Raw genomic sequence first — 13645 nt, 5'->3', positions numbered from 1 at the left:
TAATTTATGTGGCTTGTTACATATACTCTTAGTTCAAAGCTTGTCTACCAAATAATATTAATAAGTTATAATCAATTAACACTAGGATGATGGTTCAATCGAAAGATACCATTGTTTATGCATAGATTATCAAAATTTTTTAGTGATCCATGAAGAAATTTTTAATATGTTGAAAATAGCAGGGGATTATTAGAATATTGAAAATATTGAAAATTCAAACAGAATACTTGATGTAGCTTTCTGCATTTCGTTAGCAACCTTTTAGGTTTCAACCATCATTTGAAGAGATACAACTCCAAACATATTTCTAATGGTTATTACCTATTTAGAGGACATGAAACCTTATTTATATGGATCAATTTGGGGCCTTTTGGCTACAGACAAAAAGACCTACAAACTCTAGAAAATCACTGCTTTTCTCCTTTGTTCTTGCGGATTGTAACAACTTAGTGTAAAATTTTGCAGCCAAACTTCATCTTATCCTTAGAAATTCATCCTTGATTTTTTGCACATTCTAGTGGACGAATAAACCCTTATGAAAAGTGATTTGTTATCATGATTTGAAACCTTTTTTAGTTAGTTTTGTAGCCATTTTATAGTATTTTTTTGTTATTGTTCTAACACATTCTTTGGTATTTTTGCTAGGATACAATATGAATATTGGCTATAATTCTACTCTTCATGATGAGATATGTGTTTTGATGATTATTTCGCAGTCATTCCTTGGTATTTTTGTTGGCGTACAATATGAATATTGGCTATAATTCTACTCTTCATGCTAAGATGTGTTTTGTGGCATGGTTTATTGATTATTATTGCCAATAATGTGTCCTGTTTATTAATGTACTCTATTGCTAAATATGTTGTGGACAACTTAACCAAGATCAATTAACAAAGTATCAACAAGTAAGGCAATTGAGCATGACCTCCTGATGCAGGATTGCCAAAAAACTGGTGAAGTAGATCTACTCCAACACTGTTTTATATATACATACACATATATATATATACACATATATATACACACACACATATATATGCATACACATATATATATATACACACATATATATACATACATATACATACATATATATACATATATATAGATATATATTTATATTTATAAAGAACAATGTTTAGTTTCGATTTTGAAAGGTTGTTAACTTAACTACTCTAATCTTTTGCCAAATGGGCTATCTATCTATTTACCATGTGGATGTACTTAATATTTGCGTTCTCTTGGTTTTTCTATTCTTTTTCTATTTGTTAGTAACAATTAATCCCTTTCATTTTTCACTTCCTCATTTATTACAAGTTTCCGTCTCATATACATTTGCATTAATTATGCCTTATCAAAATCATTTTATCAATCAACTTATAGTTTTTTCTCTCCAATCATGTTTTGTAATTTATTAGTTGGCTTGATTTTATATTAGAAGATCTATTACTAAATTTTGGAATTTTTTTCCTATAATTCATTACTTAAGCATTTATAACAAATTTCAATCAACATATTGATCTCTTCATTTTTTTATTTTTTGGTAATAATTAATTCCCTTCTTTATTTATGGCAACTTTTAATCAATTTATTAATTTTTGCCTTATATATGTTTGTATTAATTATGTCTTACTAAACCATTTATGATTAATAAACTTATAGTTTTTTCATTTTCTAATTCTTTGCAATCATTTTTTGTATTGTTAGTATTTAGTTTGAATATATGTTAGAATTTACAACCATCAAAATTTGGACAATTTTTAATTTTTCTATAATTCATGACTTCCTTTTTTATAACAAATTTCAATCAACGTATGAATTTCCTACTTTATACACGTATTTATTGATTTTGTCTTTCTCGATTTTTTATCCATGAATCCACAGTTTCAAACGCTGTCTATCTTTTCGCTATGTGGACGTATTTAATGTTTGCATTTTTTCTGTTTTTTATTCTTTTTCTTTTTTGGTAACAATTAATTCCCTTCATTTTTTTCACTTTAAATATAAATTCTACAGTCCCTTTTGGGTATCATACCTACAAGTAAAATTCATCGTTGAATGGTGAAAGAAATGTTATAGACCCTTAGATTAAATATTGTTAAATATTTAAAATTTAGACAATTATCTTTAGTAAAAAAATATAAGTTGAGGGAATGGTACCCAAAAGGGACCACAAAATACACACAAATACATACTATTCACCAATCCATATCTTCTAGAACCTCTCCAATACTTTGTCATGTGTCATTTGTTAAGATTTGTGAATTGTTTTATTCTTTAATAAATTCAGTGAATGTTATATATTGATTATCTATTAGTTTAGTTCAAATGCTTAAATCTCTATACTTTAGACAAAAAATTTTGCTAAACTAATTATCAAAAAGTCTATCTAGGTAAATTTTTTCTTTAACATTTCCTTTAAGCAAAAAAAAATCCTTAGTTAAACTAACTCATCAATAAGCCTTTTGAAGTAAAATTTTGTACATTAACATTTCCTTTAATTGCGAATGGCAAATAATGCATATTGTCATTTACAATATATTTTTGTACATAAGATATTATAAATTCAATTAATAATTTAACAAACTAATAGGTATCAACATGTGAGTACTTTATAAAGATAAAGATAAAAGTGATAAATTTTTTACCTCAACCCTCTTAAAGAGTTTTACCAATTCTTATTATAAAGAGTTTAAACAAGAATATAATGCTTTTAAATCATATAAAAACAATCAATTTCATTGTTGCAAATATATTGCGATTAATTAGTGCAAAATGCTATACATTTTAAACGCTAATATGTACATATTTGTACAAAAATCTTATACCCAACCTCCAAGGATCTTAAATGATCTTTTATTATATAATTTTATTCAATTTATTGCAAAAGTTGTAAATTGATTATGAAAATTTGTAATTTCCATGTACTTCACCAGTTCAAATCTTCTTAATAATTTTTATGTTTTCCATAAATATATTTGTCAATCGCCTTTTTACTTCACATACATCAAATCACTATGGTACATTTTTTATAAAAGTTTTTAAAAAATAGTAATACAAACAAGACAATTTTATAGAGTTTGCAATTATTTTTAGCTTTTTCTAAAGTTTAGTATGCACCATATCATTTATTTTTACAAATTAAAAAGAATGACTTAATTGCATGTAATTATAAAGATATTAATTAGTTTTTTTATGGTAATAAAATTGTTAAACATTTTATTCTAAAATTTAAATTACTTTTACCTATTTTGTAGTTCCCGTACGTAGAATAGAACATAATGCTCGTATATGCCATGCATCAGTTGATATGTTCTAGAAGGTCTCCAACAATCTGACATGTGTTATTTTTCAAAGTTTTTTAATAATTTTGATTGATGCCATCTAATAATTATCTAATAGTTTAATTCAAATTTTTAAATCCCTACGTAGCAAAGGACATAAATTTAAATGATTAAATCCCTACATTATTCTAAAAATTTTAAGCTATTTTTAAGCAGTTATAGTTTTCATGCATAGCATGGACATAAAACTATTAGGAATATATGATAAAACAATATTGAATTCCGATTTTAGCAAGATATGAGTTAGCTACATTAACATTCCACCAAGTGGACTATCTACCTTACCGTCACATGGACAAATTTAATGTTGGGTTAATTACATTTACCTCCCTTGAGGTAAAGCCAAATTACCAATCAAGCTCAAATTTTGAGCAAATAACAATCTAACCCTTTGAATGACCAAACGTTTAACAAAAAGCCCCCTAGCATCTATAGACGTTAGATAATCTGTCAATGTCAGCAATGAATTTATTTGAGAGCCCAAAAATGCCCTTTTCTAACAAATTAGAAAATAAAAAAAGTTTAAAATTAGAAAATTTTGACAAAATTGAAAATATAGCTGAAATAAAAAAAATACTGGTAACAAATTGTAAAGAAAAAAACTCAACTTCTTATATAAACACAAAGGGAAAGCAAAAACATAATCAGATACCTAAGCACGTTGTCTTCTAATTAAATTAAAAGAATAAAACCAAAATGCACTTGTTTTTTTGCTTATACATATCCAGTAATTTCATTGTATCAAAAGAAACAATAATACTAAAAAGAAAACAGCGACAAAACTTAACCAAAATGGAGCAACTAATCGAGTCCACTACAATCACCTTCTTCTACCGTTCCTACTTCCCTTTTTGGCTTACCAGCCCACTTGCTCCAACCACGACCACCATCTCCATTTTTTGCTCTTGGTCTTCTTCACTATCAAAAGGAATGTCCACATTCATGCATCAGTCAAATACTAGGAGTACGGGTACCTGCACTCATAGATAAATAAAATTAAATCCATACAACTCAAATCCAATTAAAAGTTATATGCATCCAAAAGGTAAGAAAAGAATCATCTCTTGTGGTGAAGTTCTCTTTATTTGTAAAGACCATGTAGTTATGTGGTAATTTTTGTAATTTCAAATCTCAGGGGAGACTTTGTTGTTTGTGAGGGGGGGTTTTCTTGGTTTTTTGTGTTCTGAATTTCATATGAATAACTTTGATATATAGTTTGTAGATTTTGGTCTTAGGTGATTTACTCTATTTAGGCTCATTCGGCAACATTATAGGCGTTTTTGGAATTCAAAATTGCAATCTATATGAAAAATCTAGTCTTGAGTGCGAACTTTGCTAAAACCCGTCATCGTACTACTGTAACCGGTAACGGCGAGCTGCAGGGCTCTTATCTAGGCTCATTTGGCAGCATTGTGGGCATTTTGGATTCCGGAATTGCAATCTATATAAAAAAAGGTCTAGTATTCTTGAGTGCGACCTTTGCTAAATCCGTATCATAGTGTCAATAGTTGCTGTCATGGTGCTACTTTGAAAGCTTCTAAAAAAATTTGCAAGGAAGGAGATGACATAAGAAATGGATTAAAAAAACTTAACAAGAAATAGAAAATAAAATAAAAAGAGGTATATCCGTGTAAATGCTGCTTTCTTGTAACCAGATAGTTTAAACTTATGGGCATTTGGTCTTTTCACAGGCTCTATTTTAACTTATTTAACAGAACTTATGTATAAGGGGACATTTGTTATTTGGTTAAACCTTGAGGTTTGATTGGTAGTTTGGTCAAATCTCGAGTTATGTTAATGTAATTAACCCTTTAATGTTTGCATTTTTTTAATTCTTTTTTGGTAACAATTAATTCCTTTTATTTTTTCACTTCCTTATTTATAGAAACTTTCAATCAATTTATTATTTTCTACCTTATATATGTTTGTATCAATCAACCTATAGTTTTTTTAATTATATTTCTCTCCAATCATATCTTGTATTCTTATTATTTGGCTAAATTTTATATTAGAAGTTACTATTACAAAAATTTGGCCAATTTTTATTTTTGTTAGAATTTGTTATTTACATTTATAAAAAATTTCAATCAACACAAATTTCCTACTTTTATTTTTTTTGGTAACAATTAATTCCTTACTTATTCAGTTCGCCAAATGGACATATTTAATTTTTATGTGTTTAGGTTTTTTTATTCTTTTTCTATATTTGATAGCAATTAATTCTCTTCCCTTTTCACTTCTTCATTTCTCACTCAATTCATTAGTTTTTGCCTTATATACATTTGTATTAATTATGTCTTAGTAAATCTTTTTATCAATCAGTTTACAGTTTTTTCTATATACATATACATATATCTACTTATATATATCCAATGTATACTGAATATTTGGCTTGATTACATATCAGAAATTACTATTACTAAAATTTGGGTAATTTTAAATTTTTTCCTATAATGCATTATGTCCTTATTTATAACAAATTTTAATCAACATATTGAGTTCCTACTTTTTTATTCTTTTTCTATTTTTTGTAACAATTAATTCTCTTCCTTTCTTACTTTCTTTTTTATAACAACTTTTGATCAATTTACTAATAATTTTAGAAATCTGATAATTCATTTTGTAAAACTGAGAAACAAAGTATGACCAACTTTGTGGTATTATTCTTATATTTTTTGGTCTAAAAGATGTATAATACTATCTACGTTCCTAAAGTGACTTATTTTTATAATCTTATTTTTTTAATTGCAAAGAGAGAGTTGGTTCCTGGATTCTAAACCAAACCAAAATAAAACCATTATGGCTTATTAAGAGAGAGAGAGAGAGAGAGACTATTATGAAGTTGGAACTTTACATCCCCATAATGACAAATTGAAAGGAAAAATATAATTTATTTTTGAAGAAGACATAAAATAGTAAATTATTAAGACTTTTTAAAAAATACAAAAAAACAAATGATAAATTCAAAAAAAATTGACAAAATAAATCTTTTTCAATATTTTTCTGGTGATCGCCTTCTGCAAATCCCCAATCAATTTTGTACTTTAAAGACAAAAAAGAAAAATAAAGAAAAAACATCATTAATTTTGTATTCATGAATAATGATACAAACTAAGATACACTTGAACTTCAAGTACTTTCTAATTGAAAGAATGAATAACAACGTTTTAATCTGCAGTATTTTCAAAAACTCTCTCGATACCATTTTATTAAATAATAGTTTAGGAGATGAATACACTAATGAGTCATTCAAGAGACAAAATGGACCAAACATCATTTATCTGGCATTTTATTCATAGATGCCAAGTGACTACAATAGTAGTCTTGAGATAAGTGCCAACAAAAGATTTGTGATATTTATTTTTAGGTAAAAAAAATTAAGTATATTACTTAGTATGTGAATCCCTTAAAAATAACTTTCCAAGATATGAAATAATTAGTGTGTTAATTAAGTAGGTTGTTTCTTATCTATATTAGCAAGTGCCCAGTAGAAAAATCCCTAGCATTATTTGGTTAGATTATTTGTTAATACTTCTAAAATGATGACAATTTTTACATTTTTATCATTTTGTGTTTCATATTTTTAGCATATGATGCATACAGATCCATACAAGTTGTATAATTACTTGTACTTTTTCTAAAATTTCTTTACTATTTATTATATTTTCTCCTTTGGAATCTAATTTCTTAGCAACATATTATAGGCCAAAATTTGTTTTTATGTTACCACAAAAAAATATGGGAAAGCTAACTCATCAATCTACTAAATAAGTAATTGCCTTTCTTGATCTTTATTATCAACCAATATGTGTGTGGATGTGTATGTGCGTGTGGAATACATTAAAGAAGACTCTCTTCTTATGGGTTTTTTGTAGTATGGGCTCTTTTTTTATTTTTTTATTTTTTTTAGTGTAAACAGGAGGACTCGAACCCGAGACCTCTTGCTTACACTCCATCCCCCCTTACCACCCAACCCATCCCTCTCCCCTTGTAATATGGGCACTTGTTAATACATTTAACATTCAGTAAACCTACAATGTATATACACATACTAACATTTATTACCTCTCTTGCATTTATATATTTTTCCTATTTAATTTTACTTACCCTTCCTTGTATTTATTTACTTTTCCTAATTAATCTTACATTTCTAAAAATATGATACTTGAAAATATATCTTAACCCTGTTAGACAAACCCTTCTATCAATTAGTTTTTTTTTTTCTCTCAATCAATTGTGCCTTCAATCTTTCCATTATAGATTTTGTACTAGCATGTCAATCATCCCACGTAACAAATGGAAAGGAACCAAATAACAATTAGTTTAATTTAATTGAAGCATAATGCACGACATCTATGTATGTTTAACATCCTGTAATTATACACTTAATCGTGTATTTTCTTGCGCACAATTTATTTGGTCATGAATTAAGGTCACATTTTAAGCATTTTATTTTTGTTTACAACAATTAATCCTGCCTATTTTCTTCCCACTTTTTTTTCTTAATTTTCACATTTATTATGTTTAATTTTGATGTGTTATAACTGATATAGTTTCCCAATCAATCCACTCTACCATTCCAATTAGTTTTATTTAATTGAAATGATCATGCACGAAATATGTGTATGTTTAACATTTTTTTATTATACTCATCAGAGTTTTATGATGACTATGAGTAAATACAAACACGTCACACATACACATTACATCACATAAAGCAGGCAATAATTAATTAACTCTGACATGTATAACCATAGGTTCCAACTAGAAGAAGGATTACATGCTTCTATTACTTGTACTTCAACCTTCACCACCTATCAACAGCCATCTTAAAAGTAAAAAATAATCACCAAACATGCAGTTGAAATTCAAAGATGAATTTGAAAATTAACCACCCACCATGCATTTGAATTTCAACTGTTACCTCTTATAGAACTTTAAATCCACATTCTTTTAAGTGCTAAATTGAGTTATCAAACAGGACCTTAGTTTGCTTATAGTGAGTTTGAAAAGGTTACTAAGGTTGGTGGTGGTGGTGGTGGTGGTGCCACCTTTATCGTGGTGTTGATTTGGGTTTTGGGAGTGATAAGATTGTTCATGGACTATACTTTTATTAATTATTTTCTTTTTTTGGTCCAATAAAAAAAGGCCTAGGTCTTTCAGGTTTTCATTGGAAGTTCAAATAAAATTAAGGGTATATCAGTCACACCATTCTTCTTAGGATAACCTTTTTATACACTATCAGTGTAAATATTTTTATCACACAAATAGGTTTAGATCATACCATATATCATGAATTCAAATTTGAAATTCAATCATGTACATGTGGTATATATCCAATGCTACTAGTATAAAAAAAATCATTACACTGTCAATGCATAAAAATTTTTAATCCAATCTAGCTCATTTTTAAATTGTTCTAAGAATCAATAGTTTGAGCTATTTTTTTTTTAAGGCTAAGTTTGAGGTAGTTGATTGCTAAAATTAGAACTTTAGGGCAAAAAGTCTGATCACAGAATAGTTGTGGGAATAAACTGAAATAAACCTAAATATAACTAGCTAATCGTATTAAAAATAAGGGTTAATTACATTTATCTCCCCCCAAGTTTGACCAAACTACCAAACAAACCCTAAAGTTTGGCTAAATAACAAATAGCTCCCGATTAGTAACTTCTATTAAATATTTTAAGCAGAGTCTGTGAACTGACTATATGCCCACAAGGGGCTAAGCTAGACTAGTGTATTTGCATCTCCTTTGTCAATAAAATTTGTACAAGCTTTTAAGATAACGGATATGGTAGCAATGGTTTGCAACAGCTAGTGTCGCCACGTCTGGCTGCCACTGATCACCTTCTTCTGGTGGCAAAGTTTGCCAAACCTGCTCTTTAAACTCAATTTTCCATGTAAATTGATCTTGACCTCAGATCTGGCAAAAAGTAGTGTCAAAGCTGCTAAAAGGCTAAATAAGTTGCTGCCATTCTACTTAGTTTCCTACCAAATCAATGCTTATAACCACAAATCTGATAGCAAAATAGTCCTCATGAAAAATAGAATAGAAACAATCCAATAAATCAGCATAAAAATGCCAAAGATTCACTAATCAAGGGCCAAGGACCCGAAACTCAGAACCCTTTTTCTTTTAGACCCACAAATTCTTAAAAACTCAAAACCTATTTAATTTGAGATCCATAAATTTCCTAAGATTTTTAGCCAAAAGATTGTCAGGGGTATATGTCATTAATTTGATTTGTATGCACAATTAAATCCATCCATGCATTTACGTTTTGCGAGTTTGAAAAAGATGATGGGACAGAAGTTAGAGATTAGTATTGCAACAGCTATGCATGTAGTCCTTGAAGTGATGGACCTGGTCAGTATAAGGATGGGAACAGGTGAGAAGAAATATTTCATTCTGGGCCTTTAGCTGACGGTTTCCTCTACATTTTTTTTCTCAATTTTGTTTGATATGTTTTCTCTGTTTTGGATAATTCATGGTGCATTTCTTTGGTTTTCTCGTATTGCAAAGTTTTTCTTTTACCAATATTCTTTTTGTTATTTTAAATGTTTATTATTTGGGCTAAACTAAAATAGATTTCTCTATTTAAATAATTATCAACTTCTTTTCAAAAAAATTGTCAAATAATTATTTTTTCAGGTTCGCCAATTCTTTAATTATATTTACGAAAAAAATACAAAGATAAAAACTTTTTATTTTACTTAACAATCAGAGAGAAAAAATAGTTTGTGATGACATACAGGTAAATACAAGGGCATTTTTGGACTCCCACACTAGTTTTTTTTGTTAACATCTTAACTAACGTGAGTTGACACTAAAAAAGGTTACTCATTCAAAGAGTTAGACTGTTATTTGGCTAAACTTTAAGATTTTATTGGTAATTTGATCTAATCTCAAGGGAGGTAGATGTAATCTATATCTATATAAATTTGAGAAGGGTTTTTAGCATGGTTAAGTAAAAATGTTTCCAGCTCCTCATTCTTGTTCTATAGAATTCTAAATTTTTTTAATTTTTATATCTTTTGAATTTAAAAAGTAAGAAGATGTTCCACTTATATGAGAATTTGGTTTGATAACTATTAATATGAGGGTAAATAAAGAGGAAACATTACCACACCTATTAAAAGTTAAAAAGTAAACAACAATATTTTACCCTTCAACTTAGTAATTTTAACTAAAATGGCAAATTATATAGAAAACAAAAAGGAAATAGGATTCATTAGTCATAGATTTAAAAAATCAAGAATGGTACTATTCATGAAGTTTAAATTATGAAATCACTAAAAAAAAATGAAGTCCTACTAGCCTTTCAACATGGTAATATATAGAACATTTGACCCTAAACTGCATCTACTTGATTTGTATATATCTTAACCAAATTTGACTCTTATTAAATTTGAATAATAGTGCAAAACCCAAATGCTAAGAATAGCCTTGGTTATTATTCATTATTTTATATATTCTTTTTTTTTCATATGTAAATATTTTATTGCTACATATATATAACAAAATTTCTCCTTTGAAAATTTAAAATCATTTAATTCAATTTTTTGAGTGTGGCCAATTGAAAGTTAATATGAACAATAACTAAATTTGGTGTTTTTTCTAAACTTTTGTGTACATATGTGTACATATAATTCTCATAAGCATATAAAAGAAAACAATAGATTTTTTTATAGCATAATATATCATAAATGAAAAATTGTAGTATTACTTTATTCTAATTTGGCTGAGTGGAAGAAGAAGAGAGGAGTAAGGGAAAAGGAATTGGAGGAGATTGGGCATGAGGTATGGAGATTGGGGGCCAATCCAAGGGCTTGGGAGAATGATGAAGAAAAAGGGGTGGAAAATTAGGGCAGGGAATAGGAATTTAGAGGAGAGGAGAATGGAATACTGAGGAGTTAAAGAGTGGTCAAAAAAGTCGAAAAATGAAGGTGAACTACAAAGTTGGGTGGAGAAAGGGGGAAAGAAAGAAGGGAATTGTAGGGTATGACAAAGGTGGTAAAAAATGATAGGAAGAAAGGCACTATGATTGGAGGTGTGAATGTCATACGAGACAATGGATAGCCAACCGACAAATAAGAGAGGATGAAAAGAATGATAGTTTTTAATAATTTTGAAAACTCTAAAAACATAGCTGACAAAGATTTTTTTAATCTATGAAAAACATTTTTTGATAAGCACTCAGCAATTTTAGGGCTACAAGATAGGAGAAATTTTTTTTCCAAAATTGAGGAAAATAAATTAGTTATAATTTATGTTTTTTATATTATAAATTTTGATATATGGGTATAAATTTTGATAAATGGTTATAAATTTTAATCTATATTATAAATTTAGTATAGTTTTTTAGCCTTTTTCATATATTTCATCTTGTAATATAATATATAAATAAATATATATATTATTGTTTTGAATTGAAATACAAACCGGTGCATAGCACGGGTCAAAATGCTGGTTAACCCTAAAAAGAACTATGCACATATAAAATTAATAATATATACCCACAATACTCAAAACAAGAAAATGATTAGATAACATTCTATGAAGTTTGGCTTTAACTTTAAATTTTCATATCTTGTACTTATGACTGGACATCAATTTGAGGTTTATAGATAACTAGTGGGTGGGGCACACACTATGTGTGTGCATATTTTAAAAAAAATAATAAAAAAGATATAGAATAAAAAAATAGTTAGAGAGATTTTTGGGAGGTGATGGAATATTCATTGGCAGACTAGTTAAGTGTAGTGATAAGTATATAATGGTAGTTATATATGAGTAGGAGATTTTCCAAATAAGATGCTAGTAGATAATGGTAAATGTTGAAAGGATAGTTTTGGAATAGGAAATTTGCCAATTTGGTTCCTAATATTTTCACAAAAAACTTTTTTATCCCCTAACATTTAAAATTAGCAAGAATCATCCCTAATATATAAATTATGATCCATTTTGGTCTTAATGCTCATATTTGCTCATTTTTTCCGACTGAAAATAGCATGCCTCTCTCACGTGGACATATTTTTAAGGGTAAAACCGAAAAACATACTTCATTCCTAGTTGAAAGCAAAAGTATCCCTTTTCACCTTTCCCCCTAAAATTACAGTAAAAAAAACCCTAGTTTTTCCCCTAAAAGACCAACCGGCATATCCAAAAGTCAGCTGCAACTGGATGGCTGTGCAATAGAGGAAGAATAGCAGCTCTATCTCTTTTTCCCCAACTTCTTCTCCTTCTAATGCAGTCCCACCACCTTCTTCTCCTTCTAATGCTTGCATTACACCTCCTTCTCCCAATGTGTCGCAGTAGCCTAATCAGACTCCCGATACTCCACCTCCATCTACCCCTTCAACCTCTTCCACTCCACCTTCTCAATCCTCTCCTCCAACCCATCCTACTTTCTCCCTTCCTCCCCGACCCCAATCATCACCACCACCATTATCAACACCGCCCCCTTCCCCTTCCTTACCTCCTCTATCCCTCCTTCCCCTTCCGTCTATGCCACCACCGCCACCCCCTGCTGCCCCCCTCCATTTGTAAACTTATCACCTCCTCCTTCCCCACAAGCATCACCTTCCCCTCCCTTTGACGTAGCACCTCTCTCTCCAACTCTTTCACCCTCTCCTCCTCTGTCAATTGCAGTCCCATCGCCATCTACCTCAGTTTCTCCACCTCCTCTCGCTATAAAGTCACCGCTCACCAGCCCTCCCTCTCCTGCATTACCTCCACCTCCACTACCTGTTTCTTCCCAGGCTCCATCCTTGTTAAATCCCCCTCCACTTTCGCTGGCGTCTCCTCCTCCCATCACCACATCTCTTATTCCACCTTTTCCCCCGCCTCCTAGAATAACACATCCCAAGCTGATGCTCCAACTAGCTCGGCCTTACCAGTAATTGCCCCTAAGAAACCCACTGCAAGATCAACTACACCTACTCCAAATATTACTGCAATCACAATATCCAGAAATGGTGAGGGTATGAATGGTGGAGTTGTCATAGCAATTGGATTCGTGGGCTTTCTGGCAATTGGTCTTGTGGTGCTTGGTGCCTGGTTAGCATGAAAGCAAAAGAAAAAGGGGGCCCTATTCAACATTAAGTACATAATGTCTTCTCCATATGCTTCGTCCCAAAATTTAGGGGGAAAACTGGGGTTTTTTGTGACCGTAATTTTAGGGGGAAAGGTGAAAAGGGGTACATTTTCTTTCAACCGGGAATAAAGTGTGTTTTCCAATTTTACCCTTAAAAATATTGCCCACGTGAGAGAGGCGTGCTATTTTCAGTTAGAGAA

General features: G+C 29.8%; 1 protein-coding gene across 1 annotated transcript; it reads right to left on the bottom strand.

The window, feature by feature from the left end:
• Positions 1–12854: 12854 nt before the first annotated feature.
• Positions 12855–13354, bottom strand: LOC113769288 (glycine-rich cell wall structural protein 1-like). Its single transcript, XM_027313750.1, has 2 exons — positions 13246–13354; positions 12855–13198 (listed from the first exon to the last, which is right to left on the bottom strand). The coding sequence occupies exons 1-2, from the start codon at positions 13352–13354 to the stop codon at positions 12855–12857; spliced, it is 453 nt and encodes a 150-aa protein (XP_027169551.1).
• Positions 13355–13645: the final 291 nt, after the last annotated feature.

This window comes from Coffea eugenioides, chromosome 4 (assembly GCF_003713205.1).
Source record: "Coffea eugenioides isolate CCC68of chromosome 4, Ceug_1.0, whole genome shotgun sequence".
NCBI lineage: Eukaryota > Viridiplantae > Streptophyta > Magnoliopsida > Gentianales > Rubiaceae > Coffea > Coffea eugenioides.
Note: the sequence above shows the minus strand (reverse complement) of the source record. Positions and strands in the feature narration are given on the sequence as shown.

What these genes read in the sequence shown, in the direction of transcription:
- LOC113769288 (XM_027313750.1), bottom strand. Translation starts at nt 13,354, where the DNA reads ATGACAACTCCACCATTCATACCCTCACCATTTCTGGATATTGTGATT. An exon ending in TTTCTTAGGGGCAATTACTG is followed by an intron (nt 13,199 to 13,245) that starts GTAAGGCCGAGC and finishes GTGTTATTCTAG; the next exon opens with GAGGCGGGGGAAAAGGTGGA.